Source organism: Lissotriton helveticus, chromosome 9, assembly GCF_964261635.1.
Source record: "Lissotriton helveticus chromosome 9, aLisHel1.1, whole genome shotgun sequence".
NCBI lineage: Eukaryota > Metazoa > Chordata > Amphibia > Caudata > Salamandridae > Lissotriton > Lissotriton helveticus.
The window spans coordinates 627,519,288-627,540,255 of record NC_136070.1 but is presented as its reverse complement, the minus strand read 5'-3'; the positions used below and the strand labels follow the sequence as shown (position 1 = coordinate 627,540,255).

The following is a 20,968-nucleotide window of genomic DNA, read 5'->3' as shown; positions in this document are numbered from 1 at the left end:
CACTCCTGCCCAAGATGTAAGACAGACATGGTGGGCCTAATACACATGCTATGGGCATGCCCAAAAATAATAGGATATTGGACTAAAATTAGGGAGATTACTGGGGAGGCAGTGCATCATGCGATCCAAGACACAGTGGAAGAATGTCTGTTAGGCCTACACAAACATGTGTCCAAACACAAGGTACAGTACTGATTCATAGATCTGGCAATAATACTAGCTATCAGGACCATTACTATGCGTTGGAAGTCGTGTAAATCCCCAGAGGTGTCCAGCTGGCACACTGAAATGATGCGATGGGGCTGTGCGGAGGGCGCAGCGTTGCGTAGAGAGGAGACAAGGGGACTGCTTAAGACGCCAATAGCAATGGAATGGGAGATTATGCTGGAAGAGCTCAAATCCGCTGATATCAGTATACATGTTTAATTATGTCGAATGTAAACTGATAATAAGTGATGCCTATGCCTTATCACCCAATGTAATATGTAGATGCACTATGCTAAAACACAAACATTCAGATCATTGCTATGGTGCGCATGGTTCGGTACTATTAAAATGCAAGAAACCTGGCCAGAGTTGTTTGGGGAGGGGGGATCTTTCTTAGGGGGTGTTATATGGTTCCTGTTCTTTGAGACGAATACATACTCCATATACGAATGTTCTATGAAAATGATGAATGTATATATAACACAGCAGAAATACTGCTGGAGCCCTTGGAAATACTTCACTACTGTAAAGTGTAGGATAAACGTTGTATGACCATGACAATATATGACTATTTATGTTGGGTGTGTTATTGGAGAACAAAAACAAAAAACAACACTGTATGGATGTAAATGGAAATTTAAAAATCAATAAAATATGTTTTAAAAAAAAAACCTTCTACACTGTGCTCACATCACACCACTGCTGATGGAGCTCCACAGACTCTCCATTCATTACCAAGCACATTTCAAACTTCTCTCCAACACTTTCAAAGCACTGCACAACACTGACCAGCAAACCTCAACAATCGCATTTGCTTTCAGAAATCTTCCAGACACCCCAGAGTCCTACTTGCATAAATCTCACACATAAAGAAAACCAGATCAGGCAGTCGGGCCTTTTCCTACATAGCTCCTAAATCATGGAAAAACCTGCAGCTAAATAAAAGGGCCTCCTTCTTTCTTTTGAATTCTTGGAAACCTGGCTTTTCAAGTAGTCCTACCAGGACCTAGTTATGGCGAACCTCACACCGGCTCAGTGCCAGCATATCCTCCCAGGTGATAGTGCACTCTACAAAGCTGCATAACTTAACTCAGTGGTAAACAAAAGCACATTTCCCAAATCTATCACCATCCTCCAAAGGTGGCTAAATGACCTTTATGACTAGCAGTATGCACAACATTCAGTAACCAGGGTTTGCTGCATATCAGAAAATTAGATCATTTCTCACCTGGCCTACATTCACCACTTTGCTGTTTGGTACAGAAGTGCACTAAATCCAACTGTCAAAGCATAGTGCATCGAGCTGCATTTGTCTTTCCTTGTGAACAAAATTTCTTCTGTGCAAAGTGGAGATGATATTCTATGAGAGTCCTCATTTCACAACATTAGACTATTTGGTAAAGACTTTGGAACACTGGCAGAATTCCCCCTGGAATATTTTTTAACCAATTGTCCAATAAGAAACTGATCAACATAAGTTTTCGAAAATGGTAAAAACCTAGAGCCAATAGTCGTCACATCACACCCGGACAGGTTGTTACTATTTTGCGCCTATAACCCCATTAAGTGTCTCAGGGGGTAAGAGTGCTCAATAAAATCAATGTAAAATTAATGTAGCATATTTTTTAGGAACAAAGCTTGAAAAGCAAATATTGAAACAGGCTTGAAAGCAATTTGTCTGGAGACCTAGATAACGATTATGAATCCCTCCCAACTTTGCAAATTTAGTATAAGCCTCAATTCAAATTTGCAATAGAAATATCAATAAACACTCATTATACTGCATATCTGATGGAATATTGGAATTTCAGCTGCCCAATCAATTAACAGTTCCTATGGTCATTGAACGCTTGATGCTGAGGTACGCTTGTGCGCCTGCTTTCTGCACCCTTGGGGCACTTTGGTATCACAGAAGGAGCTGCAGATGCTTGGGTGTCCTCTTCTGTAATTCAAATAACACCAGTAAACATATCTGTCCTATGGGAGCATTACTTCATTAGCAGGGGATGTGGACCAAGGAGTTGAAAATTAGATTAGTAGTAGTGATGAGTAATGATATACCACTAGTAATAAGGCCACAAACACAACAGAAAATTCAGTTAGGGTCTTAATAAATTAATTCCTTGCTCAACCCTTGGTAGCTGGCAAACACGAAGACAGGCTTAACTTAGGAGACAGGTGTGTACAGCATTTAAAAACACCAATACATGAAATAAATATTACACAACACAAAATAAAACTCAACACTAATTTAAAAACAAGGTTATATTTTAATGAAGAAATGGACACCAAAATGACAAAAATCCAATGTTGCGAACCACATAAAAAAATTAAGGAATAAACACTTTCTAATGCTTAAACACATATATTGTCACTTTGGGACAGCTGGTCGCGCTTCATGGGCTCAAAGTCAAAGTTTGAGGATGATTGGGATGAAGCCCTGGTTGGATACACTAAGCAGGAGGCCTCTGTAAAAATTTTACCTTCGCAATTAGTTGGTTTTCTGGAGCTTTTTCTCTCAACTTTGATTGAGGCTCCTCTCAAGCTGGATTTGCGTCAACATAATTGACTTGGTTTTTTGCTAGGCCCCAGTCAATCCTGGAAGTTTGGAGCTCCGGAGCTTTCAGTAGGACAAACCTAAAATTCAGGCCGGTTCGCTGTTGAATGTCACTGGCATTACTCTCGACGTCGACTCGGTCACCTTATGCAGATTTTTCCAAAAGTTGCTCCAAACTTCTCCACACTTCTGGAACTTCTTCCCGAAGTTCCTCCTGAGGGTTCAAAGTGTCCACAACACAAATCCAGGGGTCTAGACACTCTGAGATAGTCCTTGGAAGTTTGGGACTACAATTTCCACAATGCACCTGGCCAAATCCTTAAAAGCCCATTGGATACACTCGAGGATGGGAGCTTCTTGATGCTCACCTTCCCTATTTATAACTTTGCTTGAGTGACACCTTAGCTTACCCACAGTGGTTACTCAACACCTGAGCAATGCCATCATGACCAACAGGGGCATGGGAGCCTTACTTGTTTTTGGCCATGGAGTTTGCCTCCCATGCCAAGTATAGTGTTGCCAAGAAGGCCATCACCCAGCAGAAGCTACTGACACATGCCAGAACTCAGAAACACACTCTCAGCTCTCCACTGACATGTGGCTGAGCTGCTCTATGGGCAACTATGGGTACCGGGAACCTCTAATTCTATTTTGAGTGGGAGGCTACCACATTATTTGGCAGACATCATTCTTCCACTCTCCCTTCCTTCAATGCAGGGGTGGCACTCTGTGATTTGATTGCTGCCTGACTGCTTAGGACTTCCTTTCTATGAATTGGTTGCTATGGAAAGGTAATTGCCTTTCATTCTGAAAATTTCATTAAACAGTTTAGATGAAATAGTTTCTCAGTACATTGTATTCCCTGAAAAAGTTTTTCTATGAAATCACATACAACCCTAATTGTAATTATACCTAATTGCAATGTAGTTTGTACACAGAGTACAGGATGTGGGTCTAGTCAGCAGAGCCCAGGGCACCAACAGAGTCAGAAAACCTGCATCTTGTGTTCAAAATGGGGGCAAAAAGTGGGGGGGGGGCACTGCAAACAGGTCCTGATTTCTCAAACCATGGTAATGAGGAAAACACAACCTTTATGCCTGATTGGTGTTATGGACGCGGGTGCAGAGGCAAAGAGACAATCAGGAGGTGTACTGACTGTGCTCCACAAAGAGTTAGCTCGACTCTTGAGGGCAACCTTTGCAAGGAGGAGGAGATTCCACGGCCCCCACAGAAATCCACTGGCAGGCAGATGCTGCCATCACTCAATCCACCAGAAGTGGGTTCTCCGGTCCCTCATAAACAGGCCTGGTGCAGTCTGCATTGTGACAGAGAGAATGCTTCAAACAGCGGGCACGTTTTTCACTGATGATCTACCTCCGGGGCAAGAGTGAATTTCTGGCTGTCCTGAGAGCAGCACATTAATTGTAACAGAATGCACTGTCCTGGATGGCACCCCTTGCACTTAGTAAAAAGTGTACTGCACCATAACCAGGGATAGTTCGCCCTATGTATAATACAGCCCTAGGATGCTATGACATTTACTGAATATGAACTGCAGGGCCGCACCTTGTGCACCTTTAATTATTTTACTTATTTTTTCAGTTTTTCATAGTTCGAAGAATGCAGTAAGTTACCATAGCCCCTTCCACAGCAACGTGGAAAACATAATCACAAATCAAAATACAGATACATAACAGAAAAGAGTGTAACATTTGAATTGCAAAGACTTAGTTACAAATCAAGAAAGGAAACTAGATAAGCACAAGTAAAACCTTATTTAAGATGAGGAATGAATATCCAATGTGTGTGTTCCCAAAAGCAGTCCTCCAAAGTCACACCATGGAGTATAATTATGACCAATAAATATATGATAGCGATTGTTGAGACACTGTTCTCTAATAGTTTAAAGCTGACTTGCCCATTTGACCAAATGAGATTCCAATAAATAAATGTAAAGCTCATTAAAAATTTTGGACAAACTCGCTGGCAATCTTGTTTTCAATATGTTTGGAAATACAAGTATTTCCACATTCATGAAGAAAGTCCTTTCTTTACCCAGTTTTTAAACAGGGTGATGTGAATAATCCCAAGAACTATTATATGACCGCCCTCGTGGATGCAGAATCCAAACACTTCATGAAGGTTCTGCTAGACAGCCTAGCGTTTTGTCCTCGATATTGATCTATCGCAATATTGTTGGTGTCGTTATTCAGTAGCACAACCCTCAAAATCATTATTCAAGACAATAGCTTGATAGACATAGGGAGATTATCACATCCCACTGAAAGGCACTACACCTTTCTGTTCCGAATGAGAGATAGCGTAAAGTAGAAACTCCAACCATGCATCTTATTGTCTGTACCTACACTTGGGCCAGGCTAAACCACCACCAAAACCATATGAAAATCAGACTTGAACTTGGTCCAGAGAAGACCTGGTTTGCCAGTTCGGGCTGGACTGTTCCCATGAGGCACAGGGTAAAGTCTGATTTGCATATGGCTGGGTCTGTACTGGGGTAGCAAAGTGAGCTAAAGAACCATGATGGATTCAACCCAGATCTGTGACTGGGGCCGAGTGTCTGAAATGTTTTAGCAATCTGTCCATCATCTCAATGGGGTCGATTCCGATCCGGTAAAATCCCCGTCCGTACGATTCGTATCCGGAGCCGTTTCCGTATGACTCGTACGGACGCCGTACGACCGGACGATTCCGATCGGCCGACCCCGACGCGATTCGTACGGTACACCTCGATTCGTACGGAAAAGCGCACGATCACCTACACACCGTACGGCACGTACCCCGCATGATCACAGGGGTACGGCGCGTACCCCTGCGATCATGGGGGGTACGTGCCGTACCCGGGGGGGGGGCGTTCCGTACCTGTTTCGGCGCGAACTCTGCGTTTACGACTGTTTTCGGCTCCCGTAGGAAAAGGGTCGTACGGCGCGTACCCGACATGAATCGTCCTTGCTGGGTCGTAAAAACCAGCCGCGAACCGTAGTGATGTCGCGTACAGCCGGTTCCGAGTGAAACTCGTACGGACATTTGAGTCATACGGAGTCCTGTACGACTCGTATGGAGTTTGGCACCTGGTACGGATCGTACTTCGTCGTACGTACGGGATGTCTACGGGTACGATTCGTATGGGGAAAAAACTCTCCGTACGACGATTCGGAGCGCATTTTACCGGATCGGAATCGACCCCCTTGTGTTTGCTTTGTTCGCCCTAAGTTGGCATGCTATGTCCAGATGTGCGACCCTTGCTCACTTTGCCACTGGATTCAAGCTAGCCAGGCTGATGAGGGCTGTTACCACGAAACCAGTCCCAGGATGCTTGTTTCTGGTCCAGGGAAGACCTGGCTTAGCAGTACGGGCTGGACTATTCCCATGAGGAACAGGGTCAAGTCAAATTTGCATATGTCTGGGTCTGAACTGGGGTGGCAAAGCAAGATAAAGAATGATGATGGATTCTACCCAGATCTGTGACTGGGGGGTAAGTGTCTGAAATGTTTCAGCACTACTTCCATCATCTCCTTGTGTTTGCTTTGTTCGCCCTAATTTAGCAGGGTATGCCCAGACGTGGGTCCCTTTCTCACTTTGCCACTGGATTCAAGCTAGCCTGGCTGATGAGGGGTGTCACCCCAAAACCGGTCCCAGGATGCTTGTTTCCGGTCCGGGGAAGACCTGGCTTCGCAGTTCGGGGTGGATTGTCTCTATGAGGCACAGGGTGAAGACTGATTTGCATAAAGCTAGTGGTCTGAACTGGGGTGGCGAAGTGAGCTAAAGAATAATGATGGATTCAACCCAGATCTGTGATTGGGGGGGGAGTGTCTGAAAAGTTTCAGCGCTCCCTCCATCATCTCCTTGTGACTGATTCAGCAAAATAACGCCTACTCCTCCAGTGACATAGTTTCACTAAATACAACAAATACAATTAGACAGGACAAGACTATTGTGAATGTTATGACCTGAACCATTCTGGCAGTAAACATACGTTTGTCACATTATCGATGGTGTACAGCATTATTTGTAACCATTGCCCACATGCATCAAGCGATTTTGGAGTCGCAAACGGTGCGAATCGCAAAATTCGGCCATTTGCGATTCCAAAATCACTTTTTGGGATGCATTAAACAATTTTTTAGAAATCCCAATTTTTTGCGAATTCTAAAAATGCGATTGCATTTAAGGAATCGCATTTTTGCGATTCCTTAAATGCAATGCATGAATGTTTAAAAAAATGCGAATTTGCAAATAGGAGGAGCAAATTAACACGAGGTTGACCCTCATGTTAATTTGCGAAATCTACCAAAAATGCTCAAAAAAGCATTTTTGAAAGTGTCATGTTACACACACACACACACACACACACAGCACCCTTGAAATGCATTAACAAACTGTGATTCGCAAAATGAAAATCGCAAAATGTTAATGCCTTCCCATTGATTCCTATGGGCCTCTAGGCCCATAGGAATCAATGTAATGCCATTTCTTAATTGCGATTCGCAATTAAGGAATCGCAAATACAGAAAATTAAGAAATCGCAAAAACTTCTGAGATTTCTTGATGCATAGGAATTTGCGATTCCTAAATTGCGATTCCTTAATTTTCGCAATTTAGGAATCGCAAATTCCTACAATGATGCATGTGGGTGCATATACTCCAAAATGAAATAGAGAGATTTAAAAGTAAAACAATAGGAATCAAGTTAATTTAAAATTCAGACTACTGTGTGCACTTTTTTCAATATCCTCGTGCGTACTGCAGAAGATGTCATTAAGTGTTCAATGACTTTTCTCTCTTTTTCACAGAGACATTTTTGTTCTAACAAGGGCTTTGTGCTACTCTAATTGTTGCATAGTTTGTATTTATTTTCATTTATTAAAAAGCAGCAAATACAAAGACCAAACCTTGCTTCAAAGCGCTGACAACACTGAATACAAAGTTACAAAAAACAAAATAAAATATGTGGCAATAAAAGCAAATGACAAGTTAACAGTCAATTAACAATGTACAACATAAAAGTCAGCAAAGGCATCTTACTTTGCCTGACATGCCAATAATCATTGTGCATCTCAGTTCGCCTTTGAAAGATTTAAGTTTATGGGAATTTTACTATTTGTGGTAAGAGGCGCCAGCTGGCTTTATCTCTTTTTGTATGGTGTTATGCAGCAAATATGTTTTTATAAAACTACAAAGACGTTTGCTAAACAAACATAACCAAACAAAAATCTTGCTTGTTGGAAATGGGAGCATTTAATCACTGTAAGCTGAATGTTCTTCAGTTTTACCTGCTATTTTTGGGTATTTCATCAAAATCAAGAATCCATATCTCAGGGTGGTGCTGACAGTTTCTGTCCCGCCAAACAGCAGGTTCTGCACGCTCATTAACAAGGCCAAGTCATAAAACGCAGTTGAGGGGTTACCCTTCTCCTGGATATGAGACAGAAAAGGGTTATTAGGACAGGAATAACTTTACGACCAGTTTGAAAAACCATTCTTCTTCATTTTTCCTTAAAATGAGCCCCAATATCTAGAATGGAAGAATTTTGCTCTCTCATGATGGCCCTCTTGGTATGTGAATAATTGGTTGGTGCTTTTTAAAAGTGAAATATGCAGGGACCCCCACCCCAACATTTACCCCTAGTATTTTGCTTATGTGTCTGAGATGACAGCATGAAATATGTCAGGCCTGATTCACAAAGGTATTCTTACACTTTTGTGTAGTTTTACTATTCATAAAGGGATTTAAAAAAAAAAAAGTATATTTACATCTCTATGAATTCCTGCACAGAAATGGCCTTTTCAAGCCTGAGAAGATCAATCAGTCATGGTTATAAGGTCTGGTTAAAAATAACTTTAGCATTCCCCCAGAACTTCAGTAACCTCAAAAAATCCAGAAAAAAAGAATGCATCAAAATCAGAATATGTTCAGAAGAGAGATCTGCGTCAGCGTTCAGCCTTCTTTAACCTTTAGATAGGTGATATATCATCTACATTTTGCCACTTTCCATAAGAAAGTCATTTCTCTCAAGTGTCATTCAATGATATGGTTATTTACGCAAACTGAGGTGGCCAGTAGTTGTACAAGCTTGCCTAGTCAACTGGAACTACTGTAAACTGGTGGACCTTAATCTTGACAAACCTGTTGTTTCCCCACTATATTTAGAATCGGGGGAACAGTTGGGCTACATTGGGAGACCCTCCTCCTGCTTGGCCAGTGGTATCATATGGCTTAGTGGCCCTTCATCCACAGCACCGCTGGATAAAAACAATAGTTGTTTCACTCGAGTTGAGGGCAGGATTACCATCACTCATTTTTCGTACGCATGTGCGTCAAGCGAGGCATTGCAGAAACGTGCTGGGAAACTTTTAAATGCCCCCTGCTTTCAGGGTACATGTCCCTACATGTCGGGGGAATTTACTTTTTTTGTTCACTGAAAACAAAACAAACTCCCACTTTGGGAGTTTATTTTCTCTGAACAAAACTCAGGCATACACTTTATACACCCCACCCATTTGCAAGCCTTCAATGCTATGAAGGAAGTTGCAATGGCAGCAGATATCTTCACAGCAGAGAGATACTGATCAGCCTGATGAAGATCTCTAAACATGGCGGAGGTTCCTCCACCAGCTGGTGGAGGTCATGACCTCAGACCCCAGGCAAATTGGAGTACTGTTCACCTGGGTCTAAAGAAGGCCCAGGGTCTCCACGTGAACCCTTTGCTAATATTAATTTTGGTAATGGTCTTTGGACCAGCCCAAAAGACATCAATCAAATAATAAATAAGAAACCGGCCCAAGAAAGTGGTGAAGCAGAACATACAGGTTGTAGTTGGACAGGTATACCCTCAGATGAGACAACTGCTGAGCATTAATCAGCTGGTGAATTCACTAGGACAGTGTTTCCAAGACAATTTCTGGTGGGCAGTGAAATTGCAATACATAAATATATCTTTACATTTTGTATTTATCTCCGCACATTTTCCTTGCGTTCAAAGACAGGGGTTAAAATTCAGGCTATGCTTTTTGACAAATTGCAGCTTATTCTTTTAAAATGGGGATTGATGGTGACTTTTCTTTCTCTTTGAGTACAAAGTGAGAGAGGTTTTTTAAGTGAACTATGTAACAATCCTGCTAGAGCAATTGGAGTGTGAAAGGATGCAGGATGTCATTTTTAGAACAATACCTTTAAATGAACTGTAAATATATTTCAGAATATATCAGCAGTGAGGAAAGCAAAAATGAAACACATTTTTGTAATTCTGAAGAGCAATTGGAAACATGAATTTTATTTGGATCAAAACAAATCAGGATCTATAAACTGGTGATTCACACACATTATCATGTGTAACCTACATAGTTGTACCAGTTAAACTGTATGTATGTGCACATTTAGTCGCTGTTTCAGTGGAAAATCTGCTATTTGTAAATGAGAGTGCTCTATCGAATAATGCTTTAGTAATATATTTGCGACAGTGTGCTCCGAATGCATCATCTGCTACATACTACACCATTGTCACTCTCCTGCTGAATGCATTGCTACACTTAGGTCCTGTTTACGAGTCTGACAGTGCAACACCTGGTCCGCCCCACCCCTGCACCGCCAAACCTGTGTTGAGGACATCCGCCAGATTAGGAGTTTCCGCATGACTGGAGGGCTTTTTTTGGCATTCCCACGGCGGTGCTTTTAAAAACAGGCACCGCAATGGGAACGCCAAAAACAGTCTCTGCACGGCATTGACAAAAATACATGCTGGGCAGGAACTGGTGTGCATGCACGCAGGGGGGCACATGTAGTGCCTCCCCTGTGTACATGCACAAGGCACAGAGGCACAGGTGGCCCTGTAGGGCTCCTTTGTTTCCTCTCTGCCAGAGTTTTAATGGAGGAGAAACTGCCATGAAAACCGTGGCAGAGAGGAAACACCTAATATGCTTGGCAGGACTGCTGCAGTCCCACCTAGCATATGGATGCCCTAAACCATAACAACACCACTAGGGAAATGTAAACTGCTGCACCATGGCGCAAGGGTGCTTGCGTTGTAGGCAGGATTGTTTTTGTGCCGAAAGGGGAACCTTTCTGCACAAACACAATATTCAAAGGCATTTTCCTCTTTCCAAGTATGCTACAGAATGCAGCACACTTAGAAAGAGGAAATAACAAGGAGAAATAAAGATATTTCTCCTTGTTGCACCTCAGGTAGGGAGGCATACAATTCTGGAAAATTGCCAGGTTTGTAAATCTAGGAAAACCCACGCTCCACCATTGCCCTCCTCCCTGCCACAGAGTAATGCAAAGCTGCGATTTGTGCTGCCTAGCGTTACACTAGATTTATCAAGTTTTGCAAGGTAGCCTTGCGTGGCTTGGTAAATCTCATTTAGGATTTTAGTTGCCCTTGTGTCCCCTTGAATGGTGCAATGGCGACATGAAACCTTTATAAATATGGGCCTGTGTGCTTAGCAGACATGGATCCCATGCTCTCCATGCCAGTGGAGTCAAGCTATCCTGGCTGATGAGGGGTAAAACCCCGAAACCGGTCGTAGGATGCTTGTTTCCAGTCCAGGGAGGACCTGTCCTTGCAGTTCGGGCTGGACTGATCCCATTGGGCGCAGGGTCAAGACTGATTTGCATATGGCTGGGTTCAAACTGGAATGGCATGGGGAGCACAAAAACGATGGATTTAGGCCCAAATCTCTGTACTGGGGTTAATGTATGACATTGTTCTGCGTTCTGTCCATCAATTGTTCTTTTTGCATTTGTCACCCCGAGTGGTACGGAAATGCCCAGATGTGGGTGCCATGCTCTCCATGCCACTAGAGTCAAGCTATCCAGGCTGATGAGGGGTTAAACCCCGAAACCGGTCCTAGGATGCTTGTTTCCAGTCCAGGGAGGACCTAGCCTGGTAGTTCGGGCTTGAATGATTCCATTGGGTGCAGGGTCAAGACTGATTTACATATGGCTGGGTTCAAACTGGAATGGCATCAGGAGAAAAAAACCGAAGGATTTAGGACCAGATCGCTGTTCTGGGGTGAATGCATGACATTGTTCTGCATTCTGTACGTCAATTGTTCCTTTTGCATGTGTGCTTAGCTGGGACAGAAAGACATACAGTGATATCTAAGGGGACAGATGTGTCTGCACCAAGGAAGTCATCTGTGTGCATGTGCTTGTGCAGACATTTTTATGTATGTGATGACTTTTGTGGGATATGTGTGCGTCTTTATGGTCAATATCTGATCCAGCAATGAATACCTATTGCGAGAAGTAGGTTAGCAATTAGCATCTTCTGATAATCTGAAATACTGTTGGTAAACTGATTATTACACAAGGACAAATGTAGCCAAACTCATTGGTATTTCGAGGTTGGCTTCAACACATTAGGGACATCTATTATTTTCAAATCTGTTAGTCTAGATTTAATGATAGTTGGAAATACTTCAACAGGGTAACAAACAATTTTAGGATGTACGAAGGTAAGTGTTTGAGAAATGGTAATTGCAAACAGTAATGTACAAATGTTTGTTTTACACATTTTGTGATTCCCAGTGGGTCGAAAAAACAACCTACCTCATGAATATTAATGAGGTAGGTATCCATTTGCAACCCATTGGAAATCACAAACATCACAGGGATGGTGGCCTGCTAGGATCAGCAGGCCACCATGTCTGTAATTGTTTTTAAATAAAGCAATCTTTTTTTTACTTTTTTTTTTTTATACATCCTGTTTTTCTTAATACAGCCTGTCCTCGTTAAAGGAAAATGGGATGCTTTTCAAAAATAAAAATAAAAAGTTTTCTTTCCATTTTGTAAGAGTAGGCAGTAGTCCGTGGGACCACTGTCTGCTCTTAAAACATATTTTAGTAAATATTCAAGGGACCCCTTACTATTTGCGAATGGATTATGACCTAGTTGACGTAAGTGGTAAAATGCAAATGTTTTAGGACTGTATTTCAGTTGCAAAGCATTCACACATACCACTGCGATTCGGTATTGGCCCTAAATATGCCCCTTCCTAATACCGAATTGCAAATCCAATTTGTGGTTCGGTACTAGGTTACTGAATTGCAAATAGGGTTTTGTACATTTCAAAAAGCCTTTTTGCATTAGCAAATGGGCAGATTCAGCGAATCGGCAAGTTTGCGAACACAAAAACGCTTTGTACATCCGGCCCTCAGTCAGTACTTTGCAAAGCACACAGGCCCATATTTATCAAGGTTTCATGTCGCCATTGCACCATTCAAGAGGACACAAGGGTGACTAAAATCCTAAATGAGATTTACCAAGCCACACAAGGCTACCTTGCAAAACTTGATAAATATGGGCCTGTGTGCTTAGCAGACATGGATCCCATGCTCTCCATGCCACTGGAGTCAAGCTATCCTGGCTGATGAGGGGTAAAACCCCGAAACCGGTCGTAGGATGCTTGATTCCAGTCCAGGGAGGACCTGTACTCGCAGTTCGGGCTGGACTGATCCCATTGGGCGCAGGGTCAAGACTGATTTGCATATGGCTGGGTTCAAACTGGAATATCATGGGGAGCACAAAAACGATGACCTACCTCATGAATATTAATGAGGTAGGTATCCATTTGCAACCCATTGGAAAACACAAAAATCACAGGGATGGTGGCCTGCTAGGATCAGCAGGCCACCATGTCTGTAATTGGTTTTAAACAAAGCAATCTTTTTTAACTTTTTTTTAATACATCCTGTTTTTCTTAATACAGCCTGTCCTCGTTAAAGGAAAATGGGATGCTTTTCAAAAATAAAAATAAAACGTTTTCTTTCCATTTTGTAAGAGTAGGCAGTAGTCTGTGGGACCACTGTCTGCTCTTAAAACATATTTTAGTAACTATTCAAGGGACCCCATACTATTTGCGAATGGATTATGACCTAGTTGACGTAAGTGGTAAAATGCAAATGTTTTAGGACTGTATTTCAGTTGCAAAGCATTCACACATACCACTGCGATTTGGTATTGGCCCTAAATACGCCCCTTCCTAATACCGAATTGCAAACCCAATTTGTGATTCGGTACTAGGTTACTGAATTGCAAATAGTGTTTTGTACATTTCAAAAAGCCTTTTTGCATTAGCAAATGGGCAGATTCAGCGAATCGGCAAGTTTGCGAACACAAAAACGCTTTGTACATCCGGCCCTCAGTCAGTACTTTGCTAAATTGTGTTTTAAAGCTTTGCCCTGTATAAGTCATTCATTCTATAACCTCTACCTTATATACACATACTTTAATGATCTGGCCAAAAATCAGAAAATGTTGATAAGGCCTTTGGTGCAAAGAAGATATTTTACTTCGCAAAAGCCTTGTTGTGTTTCTGTTGTTTGCTATTTCCCATTTACTGTGATTGTACTTTCGATTACTATTACTGAGATATGTCAAGTTACTCTTCTTATGTAGGGTGTGCCTGCAACTCTCACTGACCCAGTGTGTGTATCACTCATTACATCGCGCCATCTATTGTTATTATCTATTAACTGAAAACTTTACATCATGTATAAAGTGCACTTGTGTTCACTTGTCCTTTCTAGTAACAATATGCAAAGGCAAAGAAGCTTACAGGATGAGCACTGCCAGCGCGCCGCCAAAATGAAGCGCAGTGTCAGTGTGCCCCCTGATGGGAGCACCTAGAGGCTTGGGGTGAAGCGGGTCCAATGGGCCCTCCAGACATCCCCTTACAGTCACGCACTGCACCCACCTGCAAGGGGATCTCTCTCTCCTCTCTTTAATGTTCAGGCAGGTTGTCGCCTGCACAGTGAAACATGACGTCTTTTTGATGCACATCCTAGCATTGAAGATGTTGGACTCTACAATGATCTGAACTTTGAAGTTCATGTGCGACGAACACTGAACATCATTTATCGCTGGGCAAGTGAAGGGAAATATTAAAACTATGTAAGATCAGTGGTATTGCAATAGATGGAGTGCTGTCATTGGTCATTGACATAGTTATAAGGCAGTCTTTTATAGCATCCCCTCCTAGGTGGCACCACAGTTCACAAAGTTTGGATCAGGATGAAGCGACATGGATTCCACATAAAATGCTGAGGCTGTTTACTTTGCTGGCAACAGCAGAATACTCCGATCTGGCCCTGGCTAGATATTATCTGCAAATATATTTTAAGTTTCAAGTTTCTCCCAGTAATTCCTACCTTTGCCTTTTGTTGAACCAAATATTGCTTCCTACCTCCGCTATCTTGGTGATGAAACAGTCCATATAGTCCCTGGGACAATTGGGATCGTGTGTTTCCAAATGAGATTTCATTTCACCTAGAATCACTTCTGATATCTTGTTAAAGTTTGTAAAAATGCGTTGGTGTTCTCCTGGGAGGTAGTCCATGATACCTGAGTAGATATTGTACATCTGCAACGAGTAAAGAAAGGGGGTGAGTAGATATTTGTTGAAGGTAAACTCGCTCTTCCGAAAAAAGGAGACATTAGATCATTACAAACAACAAACATTTCTTTTAGGGTTCAAGGGAAATATTTAAAGACCAGAGCACAGTTATACTCCCCACACAAGGATTCAAAAACAACAAATAACTGTGGGTCTAGAAAGTGAGCTCAAGATATGCTAAATAGTGCTGGCTATGTGTCTGCTACTACAAGGACGTTAGAAGACAGACTGGACAGTTAACCACTGTGAAAAATGTCCATCAGTTACGCGTTTCTAGGCACCCAGTACATCATTTGGTCTACTCCACAGTAGTATCACCACCACTCTATCTCCATAGATGTATATTGGGGATACAGAGTGATGGGTGGATGTCTGGCAGAAGAGATTTAATCGTAACTGTGAGCAGTGCACAAAAAATGAGTGTGAAAAGAATATGTAAGAGTAAAATTGGATGGTGCATGCAATTATTACTTTATTCTGGAGTCAAGCACCTCCAAATTTAAAAACAATAGTGCAAAAAAGTCAGATGGTTCAAGCAAATCCTTTCTGACTGGGTTATCTGGTCGACATGTTTCTGCGGTGACTGGTCAATCATTAGACCATCCGCTTCCTCAGGACCCATAAACTTAATTGCTACTGCTAAACAAAGTGAGTGTGAAAAAACAGGACATTAGTGAATGAGAAAAGTGTCACCTGTACACTTCCATAATCCTCCTGTGAGTGTCCGTTTTATGCCACAGCCAGCAAATCCACATGTAATGAAAACACAAACATTCACAGCACTTAAGTTAGTTCATGCTGTGTACACATTATAAAACAAGATATTCAAATACTGCATCTGGGTCAAATGACCCTAGTGTGTATAACTAAATCAGCGTGATTAAAGTCTCACCTTAATTTGTAAGGGGGAATGCCTCACCTCACCTGGCAAACAGCTCAGGAAAATGAAGCACCGCTCTGTATTGCGGAAAAAATATATATACAAAAGTCAGTGTAAAATACCAGTGTCAGGCAGGTACAGAGTCATCCCTAAAAGGTGCCGAAAGCACCAAGTAGGTGTCATTTTGCTTATCATTGTTCAAAAATAAGGCATATTGTTTGGCATACTTTAGGAGTGTATTGTTCCACGCATCAAGCGTCACTCTCTGTAAATTATCGAATGACAGCCTCATAAGGATACAAGCCTTTAGCGTGTCAAAGGGCGCCTCATGGTGTCGATCAATGCTGTCCAATATCGTTAATCTCTCAATTGTTAATGGTCTTGATGCGAGCACCGGCCATCAAGGCACAGTGAAATTATTAAATGCGCTGTGTCAGCATGCGCGATCTAACCATAAGTATATCTTAAATACATCTTATGTCAAAAAGGCATTTCTGAGCGATAAAGGAGAATGCTTAAATGGACTCCTATTAATAGTGATCGCGGAGGTGCCCAGTAGACTATTAACCCCAAAACGGTCACGCTGTGTTGACAGGCGCCGTCTGTCTGTACCAGCAAACGGGGTCTCATGAAGCATACCAAAGTTAACAAGGAGTTAATGCGAGAGGCAAAGCCCCTCCTGCCGACTCACCTCTCCGTCGGTTCTTCAATCAGCCATCCGGGCTGTTTGGGGAGGTGCTGCGGGGGGCGCCGTGCAGTGCCTTATCGTTTCTGAGCCTGCGCGGTGAGTCACGCGCGCGGCTCATGGAACTACAGAAACAGGCAAAGAATGCCGGGAAATGTGGTCCCGCTTCCGCTAGGCATGTACAAACTACAAAAACGATGGGAAATGTAGTATAGCTCGCTGGAGCTAGGTCGCGTGTACTTTAATTCTACAAGCATGCCGCTGATCTCAAGCCTCTCTATTCGGAAGCGGTGACATCAGAAGTATGCCCGCGGTGAATAGACTGCTAGTCTCTGAGTGTCAGGTTTCAAACACTCTCCTAACCCAGGGCTGCTACCCGGGGCTTGACTAAAGTGGTATTTGGAATAAAGGATTTGATGATAGTACAGACTTCATCAGATCCTCAGCATAATAATAGCATATTTACAAGGCATATACATAAGCCAGACAGTTATCTGGTTGTGAGGCATGGATAGATATGATGGAAATATATGGTCCAGTCCTCTTTAGTTTGCACTGGTCTCAGGATAGTGGCCGGTGGCCATTACGCAACAACCACTCAAAATACAAGCAAACATTGAATATTTGTGATAAAGGAATGAACCTACAGTGTCATCCACGGGATATCTTCATTCAACCCCTCCTTATCACTATTGAGCTTGTACACCCATTTCTGCTCGATTTTAAAGAGGTATCTTGAGGTATCAGTGATGTGTGTCGGAATGTTAGGTTGTTCAAGCACGGTCCACTCAAATTCCGTTGGTCCATGTCCAACTTGGATAAAATGATTCGTCATTCTTGTGGCTTGTTTCTTACATCTTATTGTGCTCTTATGTTCCGAGATTCTGACTCTGATCTTTCTGGTGGTCATCCCGACGTACCTGAGTGAGCATGGGCAGGTGATGAGGTAAATAAGGTTCTTGCTGTTACAATTGGTGAACCTCTTTTGTTCCCAAGGGCGAGTAGTCCCTATGTCAACACAGGTGGTCTTTTTCGTCTGTGGACATGCTGCGCAGTTCCCGCATGGGTGGTGCCCAGTCAGAGGTGGCATGTTCCATAATGTCCCCGCGTGGAGGACCTCTTTGGAAGGAGGTCTGGTATGCACCAGCCTATCCCTCAGACTGGCAGCTCTTTTAAACGCAAAGAGTGGTTGTGGTAGGGAGTCTTCTCCAGTGTTCAAGATACTCCAGTGTTTCCGGACTATCCGCTGTATGGCATTGGATCTCGTGCTGAACGTGTTCACGAATGTGAGCCTATCGTTCTTCGTCTTTGGAACAGGTGGTTCCAGTAATGCCTCCCGGTTGTTGTTCGCTGCTCTCTTCATTGAGCGCCTGATCAATTTCTTGGGATAGCTACGTTGGGCAAGTTTGGATGCCAGATCATCGGAGTGCCTGATTGAATCTTCTTTGGTGGTGCAGTTGCGTTGCACTCGCAAAAACTGTCCATACGGGAGGTTGTCGCGTAGCGATTTGGGATGGCAGCTAGTGTACTGAAGCAAAGAATTGCGAGCCATAGGCTTCCTGTATAGCTCAGATATCAGTCCCTCTGGTGTGGCTGTAATCAGCAGGTCTAGGAAGGCCAATGAGTGTTGGCTGTTCTCCAAGGTGAACCGCAGGAATGTATTCTGTTCGTTGAGCCAGCTGTGGAACTCGTTGAGAGAGCGTTCATCACCACGCCAGATCACCAGTATATCATCGATATACCTCTTCCATGAGCATATCGATGCCAAAAAGGGGTTCCCATTGGTTAGCACACAGTCCTGTTCAAACTTGTGCATGTACAGATTCGCCAGGGATGGAGCAAAAACGCTGCCCATGCTTGTCCCAGACGTCTGTAGATAGAACTGGCCCTCAAATTCAAAAAAGTTCTCCTTCATGGCTATCGTAGCCAGATCCATCACTAATGGGATGGGTGTTATTGACTCCCACGATAATGCACCCAGCAGAGATTCAATGGCCTCCAATGTTTCATTCTGGGGAATCGAGGTATAAAGAGACTCCACGTCGAAAGAAACCAGGTGATCTGTCAGAATATTGAAGTCCAGCTCTGGTAGCAATCTGAGAAGGTCCTTGGTGTCCTGTAGGTAAGTAGGCATCAATTTCACCATAGGCCTAAGAAAGAAATCGACAAATGTGGACAAAGGTTCTAATAATGACCCAATCCCAGAAATGATGGGTCTGCCCGGTGGAGGTCTCCTCGCCTTATGGATTTTCGGAAGGACATAGAAATATGGAGTGACTGGATGTTGAGTGGTCAGAAAAGCTGCTTCTTTGGTCGTGATCCATCCTTCTGCCAGTGCCTCTTCCACAATGTGACCAATGGTTGATTTCAGTCTTGGCGTTGGGTCAGTCGTAAGAAGCTGGTAGGAGCGTGTGTCTCCCAACTGAAGTAGACATTCTTCTCTGTAGGTGGATGTATCCAAAAGGACTGTCGCACCTCCCTTGTCTGCTGACTTGATAGTGATGGAGCGATCATTAGCCAACTCCTTAAGCGCTTCTTGTTCTGCTTTTGAAATATTAATGAAGGGATTATGAGATTGTCTAAACAGTTCTTGTATGTCATGTTGTACGGCTTCTTCGAAAGTGAGTACCTTTGCGGGAACCATAGCTGAATGGGGACTGAAACTGGAAGGTTTCTTAAGACCTGTGTTCTCCAAGAGGGTGTCCACTGGTTCAGCTTTAGAGAAAAAGAAGTGTAGTCTTACTTTTCGAAAGAATTTCGACATCTCAATCTGTGTCGAAAAGGGATCGCCTGTGTTAGTGCCTACAAAGCCTAGGCCTCGGTTCAGTACCTTTTCCTCCATAGCTGTTAAGTGACGTGAACTAAGATTAACTACGAGGCTTGACCCGTGCTCTGGCCCGCTTGATCTTGTGGGATCTGTTTGCCGCTCCGGAGTCCCATTGCCTGTGGGGGGACGTTCCATTGTACTTGTCCTTGCCCTTGTGCTGTCCGGCGTCGTCCACGAGACCTCCCTCGGCCAAACCCTAAAAAAGGCATGTTGGGGCCTGGAAAGTATGGTCCGGGTCCGAAGGGTCCCATTTGTTGGGGTATCTGGGGTGGCCCTTGCATCCAGGGATTAGGAGGCCACCAGGGGTTAAATTGGCCTTGATTGTAGTTCTGTCCTCCTCTCTGTTTCCACTGTCCTCTTCCTCTGGGCTTCGTCATTTGGTTACCTTGATTGGAGGAGTCAGAATCACTAGAGTTATCGGAGGCGGATGTCCCATATGTCGAGCCACCAGTTCTTCCATTGCGATTGTATGGCGTTGGCACATAATTTGCGCTGGTATAGGGATAGATTTTCTCCTTGGAGAACTTGTCCAAGTCCTTCTTACATTTCTCTAGTTTAGAGAAAAGGATGTTGTCTTTGAAATCTTTGTTAGTCTTGTTGTTTTCATCCTGTTGTTTGGTAAACAGTTTGCCAGTTATGGTGGTTTTAATTTGGCTTTCTAACAATTGGATCTCAATCATAATTTTGTCTGCAGCTTTTTTTGCAGTCTTTATTATCAGGACTAGCCAGTCTCTGGTGCATTTCCATGCAATGAGGTACCAGTCTCTGAGGAAGTCAGGATCATCTAAAAAGAGTCTTGGTGAGTTAACCACGATCAGCCCTGTTGGTGCGCCGTTCCCTCTAAGATACTCCGCCATTGTGATTCCATGAATGCATGTACGTGAGTGGCTTTTTTTCAAAGAAAGGATCTTAGGCCAGCCATCCTGGCCACTATCCTGAGGTTTGGCTAGATTATCCAGCATGCTGGGGTTGTCATCTAGTATAGATTGAATTTCGGCTTCGTCGAATGCTAGACCTAAAATGGAAGCCATCGTCAAAACGACCAAGCACTGCCGATTTTGGGTAATAAGGAAAAATGAAACTCTGCCCGTGCGTAGACACTGAAAAGTCAACAGCGACTTTTTTTTGCCACAACTCCTCTGCGGAGGTGGGTAGTGAAAGTTAGATCACTTAGAAGGAAAAAGAACCCGCAGCCTCAGCTGCTCCGGAACTACAAACAACAAACATTTCTTTTAGGGTTCAAGGGAAATATTTAAAGACCAGAGCACAGTTATACTCCCCACACAAGGATTCAAAAACAACAAATAACTGTGGGTCTAGAAAGTGAGCTCAAGATATGCTAAATAGTGCTGGCTATGTGTCTGCTACTACAAGGACGTTAGAAGACAGACTGGACAGT

At 43.1% G+C, this 20,968-nt stretch overlaps 1 protein-coding gene across 2 annotated transcripts in view; it reads right to left on the bottom strand.

Moving 5' to 3' along the window:
* The window catches only part of LOC144781709 (cytochrome P450 2F3-like), a 970,074-nt gene that overhangs the window by 55,099 nt on the left and 894,007 nt on the right, over positions 1-20,968 (bottom strand). For both annotated transcript variants that reach the window (XM_078660683.1, XM_078660684.1), the window contains 2 exons: positions 14,968-15,144; positions 8,056-8,197 (listed from right to left, as the gene is read on the bottom strand). In XM_078660683.1, coding sequence (XP_078516809.1) covers positions 8,056-8,197; positions 14,968-15,144 — 319 coding nt within the window. The remainder of the gene's footprint in view (positions 1-8,055; positions 8,198-14,967; positions 15,145-20,968) is intronic.